Here is a 23,463-nt window from a genome sequence, read left to right on the forward strand (position 1 = left end):
GTCCTTTTGCTGGCATTGACACCAGTGTTTTATGTTTCAGTAGAAGCGATCCTTAAAAAATCTGCAGGCCTTGGACGTCCTTATCCAAAGAGGAGGCAACTTTTAAGAGCTACAGTTCAGGTTTTAGAGCTTGCTATGCTGTGAAGTCTGTCAGCACTGACCGCATCTCTCCAGCATGCCCTCTCTGTACTGAATATCAGTGATGTAACTGCACGGGCCAGACACTCCGGCTCATCGGTGGGTCTGAAAATGCCACCGTGACCTGGCGCAGTCCCACGCTTACTGATGAGAGATACCGACGCGCTTCACTGAAAACTGCAACCCTCAGGACGCAACTGTCTCAAGGACTGTTTATATAGCCAAAAAACCTAAAACAATGTTGTCTACCCATTTTTTTTTAATCACAATGACTTCGGGGTTTTGGTTTTCATAGGTGTTTTTTTGTTGTTGTTTTTTGGAGACTTCTTTGGTTTGGTTTACTTTTTTTTATTATTATTCATTCTTTACTCTTAACAAGAAAAATTGAGGTATTTTCACATCTAGAGATAAGCAGACCAAATCCTGCCCTAATAGCCAAACCCTCCTTCTAACCTTCAGAGAAACTCTATCTGGATTTTCTGCTGGCTCTACCTCTCTGCTGAAACTTGGTGTAGCTGAGAAACATATCCATGACACTTCTGGTGGTTAATACTAATGAAGAAAGCGTCCAAGCACAATAACATTCAGAAATCCCAAACAGTTGTTTAACAATTATAGCAATAACACACCAGCTCTGCAAATATCGTGACTAGCTTCAAACAAGAAGTATTAAAGCACAGCAGAGAAGGGTGAAGGAATAGATCTGCAAAGACTCCCTATCTATTAAAAAGAAATACAATAATATACGAAATTGTAAAAAATTAAAATAAATCCAGGCCTTTAAATCAGGAATTACTAGCTTGAATAGTGTTGGTGGTGGCTAAGACAGATGAGAATGAAAAGCAATGCAAAACTATCAGCCAAACGGAAAGCATGCCAACCACAACGTCAGTGGCTAGCAAGAAGTCTGTGGCACCTAAGAAATTTTTGTCATTTTGCCTGGGTTGGCGACTAAAAGCAGGTATCCAAGAAACCACTTTTGCAAGGCAAGGTTTCTTTTTCCTTTCCCAGCATGTCCCCAAATCAAAACAAGGCCCTTGCAATAACCATGAATACAGAAAAAGTTGTTTGAAGTCTCATAGGCCTTTGTGCTCAGTCCCCTGAACAATATCCTCAGCAAACCCAGACAGTGCTCGGCACATGGCTGGCCCTCAGTTTCAGGCCACTAACTTGCAGGAGAACCAATTTCAGCATGTGCCTGTCCTCCATCCCCTAAAAGGGGTACTAGGGGTACACATGCTTCTCTTACGATTAGGTGTGTGCATATTTGGTAAGTACACACACAGCATGGCTGCATCCATTTGCTCTAACAACTGATGAACTGCATTATGAGGGGAAGATCATGCCTCTGGAACATCATCAAACATGACGCTGTAATGCATCTGTATCTTGTTCAGGTATTCTGATAACAACAGTCCAGTTTTCATCAGTTCCTGGCTATCCTTGTTCACAAGAGCTTCTGCACACTTCCTACCCTGCTGGGCGTCACCAAAGCACACCAATCCTCTGTGAGGCTGTGAAGGAGCAACACTGACCCATGCGTCACGACACCAGCCACCAAGATTTTTTTATAGTTCAGAGGGATGTTCACATTACTAGGGTAGATTTCTGTTCCTTTCAGCAAGAGTGCTGTAAATAAAGCTATCTAATTATGTTTTCAAATTTGCTTAATGTTATCCTCATTCCTGTTTTTATGTCTAATGAGAAAGAAGCTATTCACAGACAAAGCTGAACAAAGCTGAGACAGCTACTCCACGATCCTGGGATCTGTTTCTACCTTAATCGGAGACAACAGCTGAAGTGCTGTAGGACTGCATGATGCTTGTGTTGCACATGACCAATGAAGATGAGTGGTTTTGGTCTCTGGTCTGCTTTGATTAATGAACTCAGTGGCTGAAAATTTATTACAGAATGTGAGCATGCATGTCCTTAAGTCTGACCTTTTAACTCATACTATTGTTCTTTTTCCATGATCCCTCTCACTATCTGGTCTAATTATAGTATTAACAGGGGAATTTATGATTTAGTTTAGCATTCAAACATGTGCCTTTTCCTCAGTGAACTTCATACTTCGGATGAGTCAAGCCCTGTGGTTCCAGGAAGTTTCTACCTAACAAGGAGAATTTAGCATGAACAGGCACCAAAAGCTTGGGATCTTTCAGTGCAACTGAGAACACTAACAAAAGGCCCCTGAAATTATAGATTTTGCTCAGTTGCTCAAAATCCAGATAGGCAAGCATCCATCAGTATTATGGTATGTTAAAAGTGGAAAATGAAAGCATTTTTAGAACTGTTCATCCCTACTCCACCTGCACAGCAAGGGGATTGCTGACACAGGGCCCAGATGTGAAAACTGCAAATGGAAGTCCTCGGGTTTCTGCTATTGCTTAGGAAAAATAAACAATACGCAACCCAACCTGACAGCTTCACTGAACAAAATAGATGAGAACTGTTATTTCGAAGCATATGTCTCTACAGGGAAGAAACTAAAAATTGAAATAGCTTTTTTCCCCCCCCAAGTATTAAAAATGGAAAATATCTATCTTTCCAGACCCAGCAGTGGTTTTAAACCTGTTTTTATGTAACATCAGCCTCTCTGAAAGATCTGTCTGTAGACATATTCCCTATTAATTAGCAATTTACTGGCCATCTGTGAAAAGGGGTAAGCAAATATGTTTTGATTCATTTAAAATGAAGCTGAGGAGTTAATTGCTTTTACTTCCAGTAGTAACACTCATACTTCTCTCTATATATACACATACACTCAATAAATAAAGTGAGGTAAAACCATGCAGGTCAGTTCATTGACAGATGTGAAGAAAGTTTGCTTTACAAAACTATAATTTACCATATGTTCAGGAAAAACAGCTACACAGTAGTATGAACTGCATATCTGATCAGAGACATCAAGCTTCCACAGAACAGAAATCCTTAAGAGCAGCCAGTGGATACTTCATCTCTATTTTAAAATAATTTGTTCTTCCCAAACAGATGTGCATTGAGGTCAAGAATCAAGAGCATTTTTCACCTACCCATGTCCCCTTTCAGTGAAGCTGACCAATGGACCATACATAGCCCAGGGATACACCATGAGTATGCTGCAGTCCCTCACAAATCTAGTAAGGGGTTGCACCTCCCCATGTCAAAATAGCCAACAGTAAAACACTTTCTCCCTGAAAACTGCAGCCACGACAAGGTCAGCAGGACAGCGTGTGCAGTCATTGCATCTGAGAGCACAAGAACACCTCCCTGAGAAGATGGCCCCGAAGCAGAGACCAGGGCTGCTGAGACCAAGCCACGCTTTCTTATACTTTGCCCCAAGTGCAAAACCAACCAACCCAGCCAGCCCCACAGGCTCAATACCCACATGCAGCTTATTCACCTCATTCATCCCTTCCCAGTGTGTACACACTCCTAACATGACATACCCAGCCTTCCTTCTACAAGCTCACATACCTTAAACTTTTTATCAGGCAAACATTTGCACTCAACTCAGCCAAAATTCCCACCAGTCCAGGATAGCTTCACTAACACATCTCTAAATTTTTAATTAAAAGTTACCTGGATTTATTATTTACCATAACGAAAGGTTGAATAAAAAAAAGAAAATGGAAGTGGTCTTACCTACTTTTTTTAAACAGCTGTATGACATTATAGCAAAGTACTATTACTAATGGTCAATGGGTCTACAAAGAGTTAATATAACACAAATGTATTTCTGTCACAGGATCAGCTTCACAGAGGGAGTAAGCAGTGAGCAGAGTGGTGGCTGGGCAGCAGAGAAAACCAAATTTTGCCTTACAGAAGATATAACATAATTACAGAGTATTAATTCCATCTCTCTGTGCATAAGCATACTCAACACACATGGAAGGACACTAGTTACGAACTGTTTACACTTTCAAACACTTGTAATATATCTGAACCCTTCTGACACAAACATCCTATTTGGATGTCACCATAGTCCTGTGCTGACTGTACCACAAGCCTTTCAGTCAGTTTGCCTCTGGAGAAGACAGCAATACATGTCTTAAAATCACTTGTTTACACAGTAACTCCTCTCGTGAAACAGAGAGGCTCACACAACACTCCAAGATCAAAGAAAAAAGTATTGCTGCTATTCATGACCTTCCTCCCCAGAAACTATTTAAGATACTCTGCCATTAAATTAAGTAAACCAAAACAAAACTAAAAACTAACTTTGCTAGGACCAGAAAGCCTTGCAAAACTGCACCACCTGGCAATGCTCCTCAGGGTAGCACACACCATGTCCAGCCTTCCCCAGAGATACAAGAACTTTACACAATCAAATCCACTCTATTAAAAATAATTCTAGAATATCAAACATGGAGAAAACCCCATATGCTCTCTTTTTTCTTTTTTAAAGCATCTTAATACATGTGCACTCTCTCTGTGTATACACATACGCTATGTACATACGTATGTATGCCTGTATATATATAATTTATAATTTATTTATTCTTGAGTTCACTGAGTAGGAAGAGTTCACATTTCTAAAAGTAAATTCTTCCTTTCCTTCCACTTGATGCCAACATCTGCACTTCAGGGAAGCAGCTCTTGAGTGCCCCTATCAAACCATGGTGGCACAGCTCATGGAGCAAACTGAAGTCAAGACCACTGACATCAAAAATAAGAGGGAGGGTGCAGTGCTATGACTCTAAACTGGATCCAGGAACGAGCAAGCACCACACTGCTGTAGTTTCTCTTTCAGCCACCAGTGGGAGGCAAGTGCCCACCGTGCACTGAAGTGGTACCTGCACTCTAACTTTCTGTAGGGTAGCTACACATACAGCCTATGCAAGGAAGGGGGTGGTCGCAGACATTTTCACACGTGTTGACCACCACCTCCATTTCAAGAAAATTCAGTTTCTTTTACAAATAAAAAGATCAAAATTTCAACGGTGATCTTGATAATAAAATTGTGACTGTAAGCTTAGCTGGCCACAGTATAGTTTAATAAGCCACTAGTTTTTTGACACGGCGCTTATTGCTATTCAAAAAAGAGCAGAGGATAAAACGCACAAAGAGAACAAAATGTTATAATTTTCTTTCCGCTCATCTAAATCTGTCCCCATCAGGCTAGTGGAAGATTTACTATTTATTCACAGGAGGTTAACTGGCCCAAGGGAAAAAAAAAACACTCTCCTATTAAAAACTTCCAGCCTATTTAAAGTAAAATTTTGCTGGAATCACTTTGAAATATTAATTCTGGCTGTCATACATTTGTCCCCAAATACTCTTTTTTTTTTTTTTTTTTAAATAACACTATAGTGACAGTTTTGGAATCTCAAAACCAATCTTGTTAACATATTGTCTTACTCAACTAAACGAAAATGGTAACATCCTCAAAGAAAAGGTAACAGTGTTGCTTCTATTTCATACAGAAAAGGTTGTAAAATGACTTCACTTATTTCACTGGACTATTTAAATATACAGGTATGTATTTTTGCCTAGACTATACCTAGCCACTTAAAAAACAAGATAAATTCACACAGTTCTTAAAGATTTCTCCTCTAGCAGGGAAGAAGTTAATGGAGTGGTAAGTTTGAGGTTGGACTCAGCAAATCCCACCTATCTTTAATCGGAGTTTTAGGTAGTCAAACAATTAGGCACTTTCTGCATCCTTCACGGAAAGAAAATGGCTTTCCCTGTGCTACTGAAAGACAGCATCACTAAACACATGCTAAAATAAACAGTGTTAACGGCAAAATATAAATGAGAAATCATATTCCCTTTCCTTTTATTAGTGGACAGTAGCACATTAGTAGAACTGATTTGAAGGTGATTATTTCTGAAGCTTTGGACATCCACAGGCCCTACCCATCCCATGTGCAAATCTATGTGATCTGACATCTGCGAAATGACGACCGTAACAGGAACATGTAGCCAGCAACTGTGTTATAAGTTTGTAGCTCAGCTCATAACAAACATGTTACTTGGCCAGGGGCAAATACAAATTATTCCCAGTGCTGTACAAAAGTTTAGCCAGGAAACTTCTTTTCCCTCCCCCACATTTATCCCTGATACCTTTGCTATGTACCTTTCAGGTTCCCAACAGATCAGAAAAAATTCTTATAAAATAGCCCCAGTTCAAGCTCAGATCATTGGTTGAGAGCTTAATTCTACAGGCAAAATAGTGTTATTTTAACATAAAATTTTATGGTGGAAGAATGTCAATCAACAATTAAGCTTTAAATACCTGCAAACGAAACAAATTAGTTTTGTTCCTCCCATCTTGAGGAATGAATGAACACAGATCAAAACTTCAGCATGTTAAAGGCAATCAAGACCCTGCAAAATCCTGACTGGTAAAATCAAAGATGGGATTACTTAGTTGCCATTCTTGCAAGCACATATTGTGAACAGTCCTAATGGTTTGCAAGTAGTTGTTCACAGGATAAAGGTGCTCAGATACACAGACAGTTATAGGGTTATACATGTAATGTTCCAGAAGTCCAAATACAAATAGAATTGTTTCCCTCAAATGTGATTGCATTCATGACATTTAAAAATCACCAGAACACCATTTTTCACAACCTGCTGAAATTAAAGTTCATTTTAGAATTCAGAGCAGATATATATGAAAATTAATCTTACATAAATTCAGTTTATTTCCACCAGATTTTTATATAACGAGTTTGGAGCAGGTACAACTCCCAAATATCCCCATATACATTCTTGATTTTATGAAGGTTATGTTCATTCAGTATTCATAGTACTAAATAATAATACTGAATAATACTAGCTATTCTTGTCTAGCTAGTATCATAAGCATAACCCAATGAACAATAAACCAAAGGTCAGGATATTTCCCATTAAACAGGTACCTTCATTAGGAAATATGTTTGGAAGCCTGTTTTGTACTACACTGCTACATTGTCTAATGCACCTTCTCATGAGGAAACCGCATAATTTTCTCCAAGTTTTATATAAATTTCCCTCTGCTACGTGGGTGTTTTATTAGGATGACGGGACTCTTAGCAGTGGAAAAAGCTAGAAGAACAAAATTAACAATTTTTATAGCTAAAATATCCCAATCCCTACATGATCAAGAACGTTTGTCTTTATACTTCTCACTAACCTTCAGCCTGCTTAATACTGCACGCGTAATTTCAGCATGTGATTTCAGTGTTGCTGTAAAATGACACTTCAGAATCAAAGCTTCACGTTTCTATCATAACAAGCACTGTGCTGCTAATTGAGTTTCATTATATATTTGGTTTTAATTTTCTGCTTAGCAAGGATTGACTTTTTTTCTCCTCTAGATTTAGTATTAACATACAGAAGCATCTCTCTTTCTCCATATAATATGCTCTTCCATGTACAAAGTAGAATTTTTTTTTCCTTATTTTGGTTCAGATTCCACCCTCACCAAGAAAAACAGGACCTAGTTTAATGGTGGCCACCATATGGTTCTTAACTCCAAGTAGCTCTCAAGGCACTTTGAGTACAGATCCTGCATTGAAGTGACAACATGGCCAAAAGCTGGACAGCTTGGCAATATGAATCCTTTGTGACAAGGAAATGTGAGCCAGAGGTGCCCAAGGCTGGTATCATCCTGGTTGCTTTAGGATCTGACTGTATGCTCAGCCCACAGCTGAGTTTGTGGCCTCTAGAGTGCCACTGTTCTTTCTCCCTTATGAGATGCTCCTGACCTCCTCCTACTCACCAGCCCACTTGTCCAATATATACAGCTCTCAGATATACAAAGACTTTGCCACATACCAAATGGAGGCACAAAGGTTGTCTGTACCCACTGTGATGCATTAATTTTTAATACTCCAGGCTTTACACATTTTATGGTTTACTTACAAGAGAATACCAAAAGCATATTGACAAAATATTGCTTCCAAAATGACTGAATTTTTTGCTAGTCAGTAATACTCCCACTTGTGATTTTAAAACTAACCAGTAAGAAAGTGTGCAATATCTATATTGCCACCAAAAATATTTTAAGCTGCATAATAATATTTGACATGATTCCAGATGTTCTTATGATATCAGTATTCATGACACACAGCTATTTGGCATTGTGTGTGTGAGAGAGACAGAATCTCTAATACTTACAGCCAATCATCATCATAGCAACAGCAAAGATCTTCTCCCCATCTGTAGTCGGAGCGATGTTCCCAAAACCAACACTGGTGAGGCTGGTCATCGTAAAATACAATGACGAGATGTAGACTGAATCTTTGCTTGGTCCACCTTCCCATTTTCCAAAGCCTGATGCGTTAAAGCGGTAAGGTGTTCCTATTGACATCCCCAGCTGATAGAGCCAGCTCTCAGTTCGGATCGTGTTTGTATCCTCATCGATAACTTCATAGTCTCCTATGCTGAACCAAATGCAGGCCAACCAGTGTGCTGCAAGACCAAACACACACACCAGCAGAACCAAGACTGCTGCTCCGTACTCAATGTAGTGGTCCAACTTCCGAGCTACGCGACCCAGCCGAAGTAGCCTGACCACTTTAAGTGAACTGAAGAGGCTACTGATGCCCTAGAAGGATAAAGCACAATGACCATTAGAATTTAGTATTAAAGCAACAATATTCATAACTGCGGTTTCCAAAGACACAAGTGATCCATAACAAATAGATGGTCATCAGATAACACCTGAAAAGAGAGACTGTGAAACATGAAAAGGTTAGTGACCCTTTTCAGGGATAGATGAATGCACTCTTATCTTCAACCACTAACATTCTGTGGGTTGCTCTCTGAACTCCCCTTTCAGATTATTTGAACAGGTCTACATTTGTAAAGACTTCAGATGACAGGCTATTTATTGCACGTCCACTTGTGCAGGTAGATCGTCCCTGAGAATCCTGATGCTACATTAGTCTGACTGAAAATAAATGTGGAAGTCCCTGACCATTAAATTATACAAATCTAATGTTGAGAGGAACATAACCAGACACCTATTGAATTCACTCCAGCATCTGGAGTCATGAATCTCTTACAGCTATTCCTGACTTCCTTCTGATCCTGGGCAACACAGGTCCTCTCATGTCTCAGATATAACACAGTTTGCAGTATTTAGCTCAGACATATCAGGAAGATAAATAAGGAAGGCCAAAACATACTGCAAGTATCTGGTGATTTGTAGTTTTTCAGTGTAATAGAGCATTTCCTATGACTTATCTTTCATATAAGAATTCACACACAGATAAACAGTGCTCTGACATTTCTTACATAGACTACACAAAGCTTACGTATTTCAAATATCTCACTGTCTAATCCCCACATCATATTCTTTTTATGACAGCTTTGTTATCAACGTAGTATTTCTCTGCTGATACTAATATGGCTCCCATAAAACAGAATTAAGCCAACATGCAGGACTTTGTATTGTTAACTTCTAGACAGATTTGCAATTCCATGCACAAGAAGTTAAATTAAAAAATTCAAAGCCATTTGGGGCACAAGACGATCTGAATAGCCTTTCATAAAAATCCTTTCTTTTTTTTTTTTCTACTCCCTTTTATCAAGACTGTTTCATACGTAGAAGTCTGATTAAAATTTAAGCAGACTGGTTTAATGAGTGTTTCTGGAAATGCATAATTGCATACTTCTGGTCACCAGCTTTTACTGGAAGTTTGTTTATTCCTGCATAAATACAACTGCTTCAGTGTCTTAGGCTGGTTCAATGCACTAGAAGAGATGTTCTATTAAATAATTACATAAAGCATATTGACTCATGTTCCCCAGGACTGCAGCAATGTATTTCCCCTTTATTTCATGAATTTGTCATGATTACATTGACTCATTTTCAGAGACAGATGTAATTTGTTACCTGGGAACACACTATCAATTTCGATTAAGTATTTGGACAGGATCTAACATGACCAGGGGGAGGGGAGCAAACAGGAAGAACAAAACCAGAAAAAAGCAGCCTTCCTTTAAATCAGAGATACTTGCACAGATCTAGAAGAGACTAAGTGATCTATTCTTCCAATAATTATCTATGCCAAACTTTTCAAGTCACTGATGCAAAAATTCCTTCACAAATTTCCATTTCCCACTCATTCCATAACCAGCTTTATTTTGTAAACAATGGAGCAAAGTCTTGATGCCAACTGTATATGCCACAGAAGGCATAAGGCCTTCATTACAGGGGAGGGAAAGCGGGTACTTCTGAACACTCAGCATGGAGAGGAAAAGCAAAGGGGAAAACAGTGAAAATTACACCATGATAACTGTATTTTGGAACTGGATATGCAAGTCCGTGAGTGACAAGAACATATAGTCTCTACATTCTAAATATCTGCATTCTGACATTACAACACAGCCTTCTGGCCTTTTTCCTCTTTACAAACTTTAACAGCAAAAAATAGCGTTTTACATTTGGAGAGGTCTCCAGTAATGGCCTGCTCTTAGGTTCAGTCTCAAAGGCAAGCTTTTTAATCACGCAGTGCTTACAAGTCTCAAGCAAGGGCAGGAAATTTTTCCATCCCAACATTCTAAAAACCATTTTTATTCTTGCTCAAAAGTAGTGGTACAAAACTTGTTCTTAAAATTAAAACTCATCACTGGAATTTAAAAAAAAAAAAAAAAAAATGCTGTTTGTCAGTAAGTGTCCTACCAAAGACAAAAATAATCATGATTCAGGAAGGACTTAGAAGTTTGAAATTTGGTTAAGTCTTAATTGAAAAAGAAGTCAAGGATTAGAAATACCTGGGGGGTGGGGGGAATCACAGAAGGGGAGTTTAAGAAACTGGATATGAAAAATAGGAATACAAAATAAAATACTTGAAATTAGATTTAAAATATTCAAGGCAAACTACTTTGCTTTCAGAGTACTCTTATCCTAATTTCCCTTGTGAAATTCACAAAAAAAAATTCTGTAAAAACATTTAAAATGTGATAGAACTGCATTATTTCTGAGGAAGTGATTCTAACAAATTCTGACCAGAGGTATACAGAATTAGGGGTTTTGTACAAAAATAACTTGCTTATTTACAGGAAAAAAATACTTGATTTGTTTGCATTGAAAGGATGCATTTAATATTCAAATCATTCACAATATTTCACTTGACTGCATTGCCAATAAGATTCTAAAAGTTCAGAAAAAGCTAAAAAAAAATAATTTATTTTTATTTCAGCATTAAGACTATTTTCTATTTGATTTCCTCAGAGGAAATGATTTTTCTATTCTAAATGGATCAATATCAAGAGGAAGAAATGCCCAGGGAAATAATTATCCATAAAACTCTCAAAAATTTCAAGTGACAGAATTTTAAATGGATATAAACAGTGGAAACTTAATAGACTGTTTCACAGATGATACAGTAGAAAGAAATCAGATCATTCTCCAATACTTTAAAACAGTATTTTTTGTCACCAAATTCAGCAAGTAATATTTTAATGCTCACAGGAATAGATCTGCTGGATTCAAAATTGACATTTTTAGATTACCACTTTCCAAAATAGAATGGTACTTTTGGATTACTGTCCATTTTAATGCTCTTATCAGCGCAGATTATTTTTATGTTTTTATCATACAGATGGCTCCACGATGTCACGCAAAAGAGCCTGAACTCAATTTACTCCTCTTGATGCATGTCCCACCTTCTTAGCTCTGCTCTGCTACTCCTATAATCTTTGAGAGGCAGATTAAGACACACCAGAGCTCCTTCTGCCCAAAGGAAGTAGATGAACCTCAGTTCATAAAGAGCTAGAAATTGCACTATGGGTCCCAAACAGGAACCCCCACATGCCCTGCTCTAAAGGATCACCCTAAGGAACATCTGTGTGTCAGTCAGGGAAAGGACAAGACTAAGTAATATCCCACAAAGTTCTACCTGTGCCTGATTTACTTAGACACAGTTCCAACTATTAGTACTCTATCCAACAGAAACCCTTCTCTGAGGGTATGCAGAAGCTGTTATATGGCCAGGGTAGACAAACAGTACATTTTTACTACGTTTTGTTATAGAGAATTTGTGTGCAGCGCTTACTTAAATATGCAGCACTTAGTCAAATATGGCAGAAAATGCTGAATTTCACACAAACTTGTATGTCAAATTGTTTGAAATAACTGAATGACACTAAATAAAGATTATATTGCTGATATCTACACATAGCTATTGACAAATATTTAATAGATTGGCAGGTTTAGTTTCATTGCCAGTGATGGCTGATGCATAAAAATGAAAGAATCTGTAGCAAGTCCCCTCTAAACCAAAAGGCAAGCTCAAAGCACTGAGAGCCAGAAGAAATAACTCTGTATTCGATTCACTGACTGAGCAAACCTGCATGTCAAAAGCCCTTAAAATAATAAATACAACCAATCCCCCTTCCTCTCCTCCTACACAATCTTTGCAGAGTAGAACTGCACCTCAAATACAGCAGAAAAACAGACCAGCCTCAGTCCTAGAGGAAAGCAGGACCCATTCAAAGAGAATGCTTCCTAAGTTTGTCCATTAAATACTGCCAAAAGTAAATTTCCATATATAATTTGTCATTAATTAGACCTACTCACTAGATACTGTGCACATTCACACAGATTTGCTTTTGTATCTCCTTGTTTTCTGCAAGTCATGATCTACTGTCAGTGCACTCTGTCTCACACTGGTATCTCAGTGATGTAAATAATCTTCTTTCCAAACACAGGATCCAGGATACCCATGTTTTGCCTCTAGCTTTGCATCAGACAACATAAGATTTGTGCTATTACTTCCACGTCCATAAAAAGAGATAGAGGAGAGACACTGTGATAAAGTAGTTTGTGAAGTGTTTTGAAAACAGAAGAGCTGTAAGCAGAGTAATTATTAGTTACTTGTGTCATTATAGTCCCCAAGAACAGTAACAGTAGACACTACGGTGCTAAATGCTGTACAAATACAAAACAGTTGATGCTGTTCATTTGCCATGCAAAAATAAATTTAACTCAATTCATCAAATAATAAAATTCCACCTAGAAAAACCAAATTGTTTAAAGAACAGCAATAAAAATTAGCTACAGCCAAAAAAAGAGTGCGAAATAATTCATTTTCCCTTCCAAACAAGATGTAGGATGAACAACTTCAGAAAAGAACGAAAATGCAACTTTCATGCCACCTCCTACAGCTGTAGTAGCACTAGCACTTTAGTAATAGATTCAATCTGCATGACAGTATTCACTTTTTAGGCCATTATTTACTTTCCACGTGTACAGAAAGAAAATGCGCTTAACCCAAGCATTAATACTTTTTTCTAGGCTCAAAGGAAGTATAATTTACTTCTTACTTACTATTTTACAAAAGAGAAACATCAGTATTGGCACATATATGTTCTAAGTTTTCCAGCACTTTTCTCTCATATGAAACTGCTAAAGCTCAGGCCTCATCTCAATTAAAGGGAGATGCAGGAGACTGAAAGCTAACCATTAAAAGAATGAGAATGAAACAGAACAAAAAAATAAATTAATTATTTATCCAAAAAAAGGAGGCAATGAACCAAATTTATCACTACCCTAAGTGAGGCAAGAGCCATGGAAAGCACTGCCTTCTTTCTTGACATTTGATTCTGAAGTCAGCTGTGCTGCAGCCTGACTCTGCCTATCTGCAGTAACACAGCAGCCCTGTCAGGTCATTATTAGGACTTCTCATTTCTGTTATTTGCCTCTTCTGATTTTCTTAATTAGGTCTGAGAATATGACCTTTCCTACAGATTGCCATATTTAGCAACCAACAGATGAGATAACATTATGTGCACAGGTCAAAATCAATATCTAAACCCTCTAGTTACTGCTGTGGTTTTCAGCACTGAAGAAATCAGATCTCTAGACTCACAAAGCTTATTTTAGACAGACATCTGCGAGTTTGGTTAGAATCAAGGGACAAACAGCAATAATTCACATATAAGAGTACATGGTGTGAGAAGACACGGAAAGGCTGATTTTTCATTTACAAAACTATGTCCATGCTTGCCTTACACACATAGTTGCACACTCAGAAGACCAACAAATCCAGGAATAAAAACTCTTTTTTACTTTGAAAGGAAGAACAAGGGTAAAGATAACACATAAGTAATCTAAAGAAATTCCACTTTGCACAGTATCAAATGAAAAATTTACCTGACAGCAATCTGCTTTCCAATGCTTCTGATTCAAAGACAACATCAGTTCCAGAAGCTTTTTACTTACCTTGAAGAGGCAAAACACCCAAATAAGATTTAGTGTTACTACTACCTAATACCACTCCATCTTTTCAATTCTAAGCCAATCCCTAATATGAAATAGACTATAAAGTAACCATTTAGCTACTCAAATAAATACCCTTTGCCATCTCATCTGACTTTCTGCCTCAGATCAATTCAAGTATGCTGAATGGGTATAAAAAAAGAACAGAGTAACTGATCCCCATCTCTGAAACATGCTTCCCTTTATATGCAGTGTAAGTATCACTAACAGAAGCTTTTTGAAATAATTCAAAATCTAATATATTCAATTAGCTCTCCTTCTTGGACAAAGGTTCTCACCATATATTATCACTGAAAATGTAATTCAGCATTTTAATTCTTTTAGCCTTATACAGATTGAATAGCTTATGTAGACTACTGTTCTCTCTTTAACAGTATGATAAATCATGTCACGCTTTTCAAAGCTATGAAGTGGCCCTGAAACCCAGTAACACCCTTACTTATCTGTGACCTAGCAAAAAGATTAATTTTAACATTAGTAGTGCAGAAGAGGAGTTAATTGGCATCTTAACAGCCACAGCAGAACCTACAGAGTAGGTGTTGGGCAAGGACACAGAAAGGCATCCTCCTCTGGTATTCTCTCTTGGGAAGGGCTATCCATCAGCAGACAGCATAGATGTCCCTGAGCCACCAAGGTGTATGAACCTGGGGAAGACCAGGGAAGCAAGCAGAATTTAAATTAACTAAACATCTTAAGAAGGCTTACAGCAGAGGAGAGAATTTAACCCTAAATGGGTTAAACGGCATAAGAGCTCTGCAGCATCTATATATAATGCCAACACAATTAGGAAAACAGGATTTAGGGGCAAAAGGCAGCCTGCCCCTTCCTTATTAGCATGGAGGTTGGGTTTTTAAGAAGGGAAGTTAGAGAAACTCATATTTGATTAAAAAAAAATAGGAGGGGGAGAAAAAGTAGACAAAGAAAAAAGACACCCTGAATCAAATCCTCAAGAGACTGTGAACAGTAAGCGCTTCTTTGCCTACCTGGTTTATATCCTGGCAGTCTGCTTTACTACCCCTGGAATCTGCTTTACTCCATTTGCATTTCCCCAAATATTCCTTTCTGCCTGTTAAGGAGTAATTCCTGCTTGGCACAGCCCCTTGGGGCCATGCTGCAGTACAGAGGCACCTACAGAAGTCAGACAAGCAGCCCTCCTCCTCCATGACCACCTTTCCTTTCTTCTGCACTTCCCTTCTTCCTCAGGTCAAGGACCCCAAGCTCCTTCTGAAGCTCCCAACACCAGCTAGGAGCCACACCAAAAACCCCCTAGCCTTGCTGGAGGGTCCAGAGCACACACCTCTCTTGGCCTTTACCTGTTTCTCAGGGGTCTCTCACAGGGGGACACAAAACCACAGAATCACAGAATCATCTAGGTTGGAAAGGACCTTGAAGATCATCTAGTCCAACCATTAACCTGACAGTTCCCAACTACACCATATCCCTAAGTGCTATGTCGACCTGACTCTTAAACACCTCCAGGGATGGGAACTCCACCACCTCCCTGGGCAGCCCGTTCCACCACCTAACAATCCGTTCTGTAAAGAAATACTTCCTAATATCTAGTCTAAACCTTCCCTGGCGCAACTTGAGGCCTCTTGTCCTATCGCTTATTACTTGGTTAGAGAGGCTCATCCCCAGCTCTCTGCAACCTCCTTTCAGGTAGTTGTAGAGGGCGAGGAGGTCTCCCCTCAGCCTCCTCTTCTCCAGACTAAACAACCCCAGTTCCCTCAGCCGCTCCTCGTACGACATGTGCTCCAGACCCTGCACCAGCTTCGTTGCCAAGTAAACCTCCACCACCACCACACCCCCACCAACCCAAGGCCTGTGCTCCAGCCCTCCCACTGTGCCACCTGGGCACAGTAACCCACGTGCTTGATTCTTTCCCAGGAGCACCCATAAGGAGTCACCCAGTCCAGGGAGGCTCACTAATCCTTTCTCATCTACCTTTTTTTCTCATTTACATCCAAGAACCACAATTTGCCAACATTTCCTCTATGCCTGGCTCATATTCTGAGATGCTTAGCTGCTTTGTTATAGGCATTACATAGAAAGTAGGTTATAACTACTTTAATTTTAATTAGCCACAGAAAAATATTCACTCATTACCAGATTTATCAATAGACTCACATTGAAAACACAGTATCGCCTAATTGGATAGATCCAAACAGACGTGGTGAACTACACAGTTTCAAACAGATTTTATATTATACAGCTGTTTACAGTTTAAAATACTTTAAAAATTATATTTTCCAGTTTGCAAAATTCCTCTAACCCAAAATCTCTTTATAGGCTTCTGTTTATTCCATAAAACTGTAAATATGATAATTTATTCCCTCGTCCCTTATTGCAAGTAAATAGTAAAACAAGGGAAGTTGCATGCTTTTCAGTGTAGCTACTTCAGTAATTCCTAGATAGCTAATTTGTATTAGTATGAGAGATTACTCCACTAATAAGGTTTAAATTAATCTATTGCAAAAGTACTGCCTCAGAGTTGCCAACAATCTGACCAGCAACACATTCATTTTTTCCTCTCTCAACTCACTGTTTACTTTCCAGCTACACCATGCTCACTTCGCACTAAATAGCTTAATTTACTTCTATTACTTCTGTATTGTGTTTTTTCTGGGACTTTTATCATCATCATAAATTTTGTTCTTTCAAAGCTGTATATCTTCTTTGCCTACATGCTATCTTCTCTCTTATTCATCCACTTAAGCGAACACTAGATCATTTATATTGAATACATCTTTCCCGATGATCTTTTACTATGCATTTATTTCTCTTCTACCTCAACTAATAGAGTGATATATGGTTCTCAATATGGCATCAGCCAACAATTGATCATAGTGTTCCGTTCAAATACAGATAGTAATTACTACTACAAACTCCCTATTTCAGAGATTTATATGGTGGTGACACAACTGGATTCCACTCCTACCATGAGATTTCACAACAACAGTGTCACATGTAATAAGTCAAATTTTTTCCAATATAAATTATATCTTATGGTATTATGGCTGAAAACCACAGTATAAAATTGCTCAAGCTGACACTGCAAAAATATGCTTCAACTTGCCTTTGGAATCCAAAGTCTTAAATTGCACTGTTGTTGGCAAAAATTGTGGAATTTTCTTTAAGCCTGTTTTGTATTAAATCTACTGATTGATGTCTGAACACAAAAAGATAACATTATCCCCCAAAGTAGGTGGTATTTCCTTAAGTGAGGAATAACACTAATTACTGTAAAGGCTTACTGACAAATGTTATTGTGACCATTCAAATTCAAAAGAGATTAATACCACATGTTTTAAGGGCTATGTAAATTTTAGACCAGTATTTTCTATTCTTACTCAAACTACACTACAGCATGACGTATTGTCTTAACAGTAGAAAGTTTAAGCCTAGCATTAACTTGATTCATCAATCAATGGAATATTTTCTTTTCTTGACCTTCTATGGCAGGTCAAAAAAGTAATTCGTATTCAACTGTATAATTAGCTTCCCATATAGAAAAGCCAGGAGAAACATTTATAACTTCTTTCATTTGGGTAACAATGGAAATTTTTCTACAGCTATTCATTTCTTCATTTGCTGAATTCCGTTCATGTCTGAATATGAGAAACTGTACTGTCTCTTTGAGCACAGCACTTGAGATCAGAAGCTTCATACATTCTTGTATTTAATTCTATGGCCTTGAACAAAGACATTAATGTTTTTTATTTCCTCTTCCATCTGTAGAATGTGGCTATTCATATGTAAGTGCCTCTTGAATTAATTGTAGTTATTAATAGTTGTATTGATTAATAGTTAATGAATGCAAATTATTTTGTGGACAAAAATATTCTCAACCATGCAGAGAGGAAACTGGAACTTCAATTATATTAAAAAATGTGAATTGAAAATATACTAATGTTCCAAACTGCAACAAACCCAAAGAATTTTGAAATTGCCTGAAAAACACAGAAGTCACACTCAATTTTGTTTCAAGAAAATATTTTCCATTATATCTTATAATGGAATAATGAAGTAAATTGCAAAACAAAAAGTTACTTCAAAATAGAAAAAATCCAATATCAGAATCTTTTAAAATGAATATCTGCTTGTCAAAAATATTGATCAACTCTAGTTTCATATATTATCATTAATCTTATATTGGTGAATCATTTTAAAGATGACAAAAATAGTTTCACTATTAATCTATCAAGGGCTAAGTGGTGGGGCAGTCCCAAAATTACCCAGAGCCAAAAGAGCCTCAACACACTATATACACAGCTTTTTACTTCTTCAGCTCCAGGTCCTGTGTCCCTCACAAACCAGTTTGTCTCCATCACAGGAATTACAGTATTCTTAAAAACAAATTGACTTGTCAAGTTAGTTCCTCCATGACATCCTCAGTGTCTTCAGTGACGTTTCATTTAACCGAAAATGACATCAGGCAGAAAAAACAGTGAGTATCCACCTGCCCCAGTCCCCATTCACTGTAGGACTGCAACAAAGACAGGATTCTATTTCCTCCTGTTTAAAATCATATATGGAAAACATCAAAACAGGAAAGCAGCAATTCATAGTCCTCATTTTATCACCACTGTTGACACTGGGTATCATTTAATCTCTGGCATTTTTTTTAAGAGTATTCACATTAGGACTGGGAAAAAAAAAAAAAAAAAAGATCCCTGAGGCAGTCATGGCCACCTACTATCTCCAGACTCACGGCTCAAAAGGAATTTCCTTTAGCAAAATCAAAGTGACACACAGATAACAATCCAGTTTGGCTACTTGTAACTTGAGCAGCGCAGCCTCACAGCTGACTTAATCCAACTGTGAAGTAATACCGTGTGTAATCCAGGGTGAGCGACAGGTAAAATTTAAACCAGCAAGTTTGAAAGAAACGGAGTTGAGCCACAAGGGAATGTTCTACACAACAGAGAAGATAAGGCAAAGCTTTTCTACTTTCAAGACTCCTTGAATGTGGCTTTTTTTTTTTTTTCCTTCTTCTTTAATAGAAGATTATCTTTCTCTACAGGCAGTTCATGAAACAGTGATCAGCATATACTGTCCTAAATCCCCACCTGATGTGCACTACGTTATTCTGCTGGCATTGCTGGCAAAGCCCCTCAGGTCCTGTAAACCACTCTATGAGCCCTTAATAGAAGTACAGCAATTTACACCAGTGGAAATGCTGCTCTAATGACTCTACAATGATTTATACTAGCTAAATGTCAGAACCCACTAGGGGAAATAGAGACAAACAGTCTTGAAAGGATAGCATCAAGAAAAATGTTTTTTTCCTTGGGCATGATAGTAGAATAACTAAAACTAACACTGTTATACTGATTAAGGAGACTGTTGAAGAGCCATAGGAAAACTGAAGTACCAATCAGCATCTCATTGTTACAAGGCAACACTGAGACAGAGAACCTGGAGAAATTCAAACTCACACACCAAGAATTTCTCTGCAGAATTTCTACCATGAATCTGAGAGCACCTGTGCTGAGCTCAAGGGCTGTCACAGCCACTGGTATAGACATTTTCCTCAGGGATGTTCTGTAGGTCACACCACCAGCCTACAGTTACAAAACGCTCCTCCAAGCAAAATCAGCAGCAGGTTGCTACTATCTGCAATGGGTGAGAAAAGCTTCCTTCCTTTCATTTTTTTTGGTCTCTTGATTTTTATTTTTTTTTTACTCTTTCAGTCTAAATGTCAGAAACTGACATATGGCCACTCCTTCTATTGCTTTATCAGTGCCACAGCAAAGTAATATGTGAAAGCCCTGCAGAGTAATCTGCAACCTGGGTCCTTTTTATGACAAACAAATATTTAAGGACAGGTCTCACAAGGCTTTTTTGTTTGATCTCATATGTCTTACTTCAGTCTGTAGCTTTATATAAAATGAAAACCTCTCTAGGGAATATCAGATAACATCATGTTTTTTCCACTACATTCAATAGTTTTCCTACTTGTCCTCAAGTCACTGACAATACTTTAATAAAATACTTTATAATACTTTTGAATATAATAAATAAATGTTAAATAATAAATAAATACTTTTTAATAAAAATACTTTAATAAAAAATACTTTAAATACTTAAATTTGATAAAAACCTGTGTAGTGTATTTTTAGGAAAGTAATGTGATTTCATGTTTTTACCCAGATATTTCAGTTGGCATAATTTTCTTTCAATAGCTAGGTTGTCCTTTATAACATGGGCATATTTTAAAGAAACTCATAAAAATTAAGTTTTACAGGCTAAAAATTAAGTACTAAGCACTGATGAAGTGTGTATGTATGTTACAGGTTTAGTTTGTCACAGATAAATACAGACACATAATTAGTTGATGACACAGATTTTATTACATGTAATTAGAAAGTGGACTACTGAAATCCTTTTTAAGATTTTGTTAACAATTCAACAACTCTGAACTATTTAGGGGTGGAACCTTAACATATTTAGTTTAGGCATATTTTCTTGGCAGCCTGATCCAGTAGAAGAATAAGCAATTAAAACAGGGGTAGTATTATGGTTTTAAGTGTCTGAACATTAGTTCTTTTGCTGGCCTGACTGTTCCCAAAGAAATGAGCAAGAACTACGGAGGAGTCTAGATTTCCAGATTTCTCCCTATCGTTTTGTCTAATTATGGAATTACCAAACAAGCATCAAAACTGCATCTTCAATTGCTTCACTTTCCTCTAAAACAACTGTTGCCAAACAATGCTGCATGAATCACCAGATACCCACACAGTACTTTCTGGTGGTCTAAGACTTAATCAGTCACTGCCTGCTTCTTTGCCACCTGTTATACTGTATTCAAAACAGCTGAAAAAAAAGCATATTATACTTCCCAATTGTTCATGTGAAGAGTTTCCATTAGTGGATACACCCTGTTCAGTTAACAGTGAAAGCAAGAGAACCCTGCCCCGAGAAACTATCCTGGACACACACCAGCTCAAGCTATTCATAGTAAGTCTGATGAAGCGTTTTTCCTCAGTGCACAGAGGTTCTGCTGTCTGCTTCTGCTATTCCTCCCAAACTGTGAGGATGTAGAATGAAGGGAAATAAACACAGATATCTGACAGCAAAAACCTCAGCTTCTCCCAGTGCAGTTAAAGACAGACCCTTCTGGCTGGGACTCATAAGCAAACTTCTGTGTGCGCTGAGGGAAGCTACTAGACACATATGTACACTAATTCAATATATTTAAAAGCATACATTTCTTTCTTCTCTCCCACTCCTTCCCCCAACCATTAAGTAGTAATTAATGCGTCAAAGTGGAACTAGTATACTGACCTCATCGACGTTCTCAAATGCATTGATGACATCATACGGCAAGCATGAGAGCAGATCGATCACAAACCAGGTCTTCAAGTAATTCATGCGAATCAGCTTTGGGTCAGAGATCACCTCTCCTGCTGGCCCCACAAAGGTGGTATGGAAATTAAGCACAATGTCTACCAAAAAAATGACATCTACAATGCTGTCAACTACTAACCATGCCACATTGTTCTGTTTGGTTTTAAAGGAGACATTGTAAGGGACCAAAATAGCAGTGTAGAAGGTTAAAATCAAGATGATCCAGTCCCAGGTAGTCTTGAAAACACAATAATGCAAAATTATATGTGGCGGAGTCTTTGGTGCCTCTTGTTTGTACTGTGGGAGGATTTCAGAGCCCAGCTGCAATACCTGCAGTCACAGAGATTTCAGGAGAAAAAGAAAACATGCTTAATTTTTTAACATTTTTCACACCGTAGATTCTCAAACTCAGTATAACAGTTGATAAAAATACATGTCCATTAACTCCTTTTATCACCACCAAATGGTAAGCAAGTCAGGATAAGTATTCTGTTAAACAAATTAGCATCAACCTAAGAACAGTTGTTGTTTCTTCTAATGCCATTAATTATTTTTGACACTAAGTCTACTGTGCTATCTCTCCAAAACATATAGAGAAGAGACAGCTCCTTCAGCAGTCTAAATAGACAACACAGATAAATGATGGGCAGGAAGGCAGGTGCAAATATAAATCAATCAATGGCAAAACCAGGAATACCACAATTTGAGTTCCAGTCCAGCACCGAGACCACTGCACTACATTGTTTTCCAACATTGTCTATTTAACACTTCACTATACTGTATCTGAAATAGTCTTATGCTACAATCTGTCATGAACGCACAGGCCTTTGTTCCTCTTCTGTGGGCTCTGCAGGACCAAGGCGCATGGATAACTATTATTAGCCTCAATAAACTCATTTTGAACTTTAACTTTTCACTGAGAAAAGATCAGTGTCTTCACTATCTGATGGTGTACAGTCGAGTTACAATGCAGTTAGCTCTGAATTCAAAAAAGCACTACAGCAAAAGATGATCTGTTAGCATCTGTTTTAAGCCCTGGACCTCAAGCTGAGCTCCAAGTGTTTTGCATAACTGCAATCTAGATCAATGCTGCCCATTTTAAGTTTATCTCTCCAGTTCTGCACACTAGTGCAAAAAGAATATGATCATGTATTTAATTCTTGGGAACTAAAAGTTTCTCTTACATACCTATGAACAAGAATATGTTTGTTTATATCTATGGATATACATGAAGTTGAAACTAACATGAAGGTCCTGTCTCCAAATAAAGAGAAATTAAATTTTAAAATTAAATTTATCCTGGATGAGTTATGGATTAAAACTGAAAGGAAGACAGAGGTTTGCTTGAGTGGGACATGTTTGCTAATGCCAAACTCTTAGAACCTGTGAGAACTATTTAGGAACATGGTTCTTTTTTCACAATTATTTACCCATAGTTCAGAGCAATAGGAAGAAGAGAAGGAAATTAAATGGCCACTTCTCAGAAAAGATCAGACAACATAGCTATAATAAGAGGATGCCTACCTTTCATGCTCCTTATCTCAGCTTTTTTGTCAATTATTTAGACGCTGATTTTTATCTGCAGGCTTTTCTGAGTGCTTTTTATTATTCTTTTTTTTGGTGAACTGGTGGGCTTTTTTCCAACAGATTAATCCAAAGGGCACAAAAGAAAACAATCAGCTACAAGAGTCCTACTTGGACAAAACAACCTCAGATTAAGTTCCCTGTTGCTCTAAACCTCACATAATCACCTACTCTTGTGCACTGTCAGATCA

General features: G+C 37.9%; 1 protein-coding gene across 1 annotated transcript in view; it reads right to left on the reverse strand.

The window, feature by feature from the left end:
• KCNH1 (potassium voltage-gated channel subfamily H member 1) overlaps positions 1-23,463 on the reverse strand; it is a 185,048-nt gene that overhangs the window by 123,680 nt on the left and 37,905 nt on the right. Inside the window, exons 6-7 of the mRNA XM_074863645.1 lie at positions 21,626-22,018; positions 8,227-8,656 (exon numbers count right to left, since the gene is read on the reverse strand). Of these exons, the coding sequence (XP_074719746.1) occupies positions 8,227-8,656; positions 21,626-22,018 (823 nt within the window). The remainder of the gene's footprint in view (positions 1-8,226; positions 8,657-21,625; positions 22,019-23,463) is intronic.

Source organism: Strix uralensis, chromosome 3 (assembly GCF_047716275.1).
Source record: "Strix uralensis isolate ZFMK-TIS-50842 chromosome 3, bStrUra1, whole genome shotgun sequence".
NCBI lineage: Eukaryota > Metazoa > Chordata > Aves > Strigiformes > Strigidae > Strix > Strix uralensis.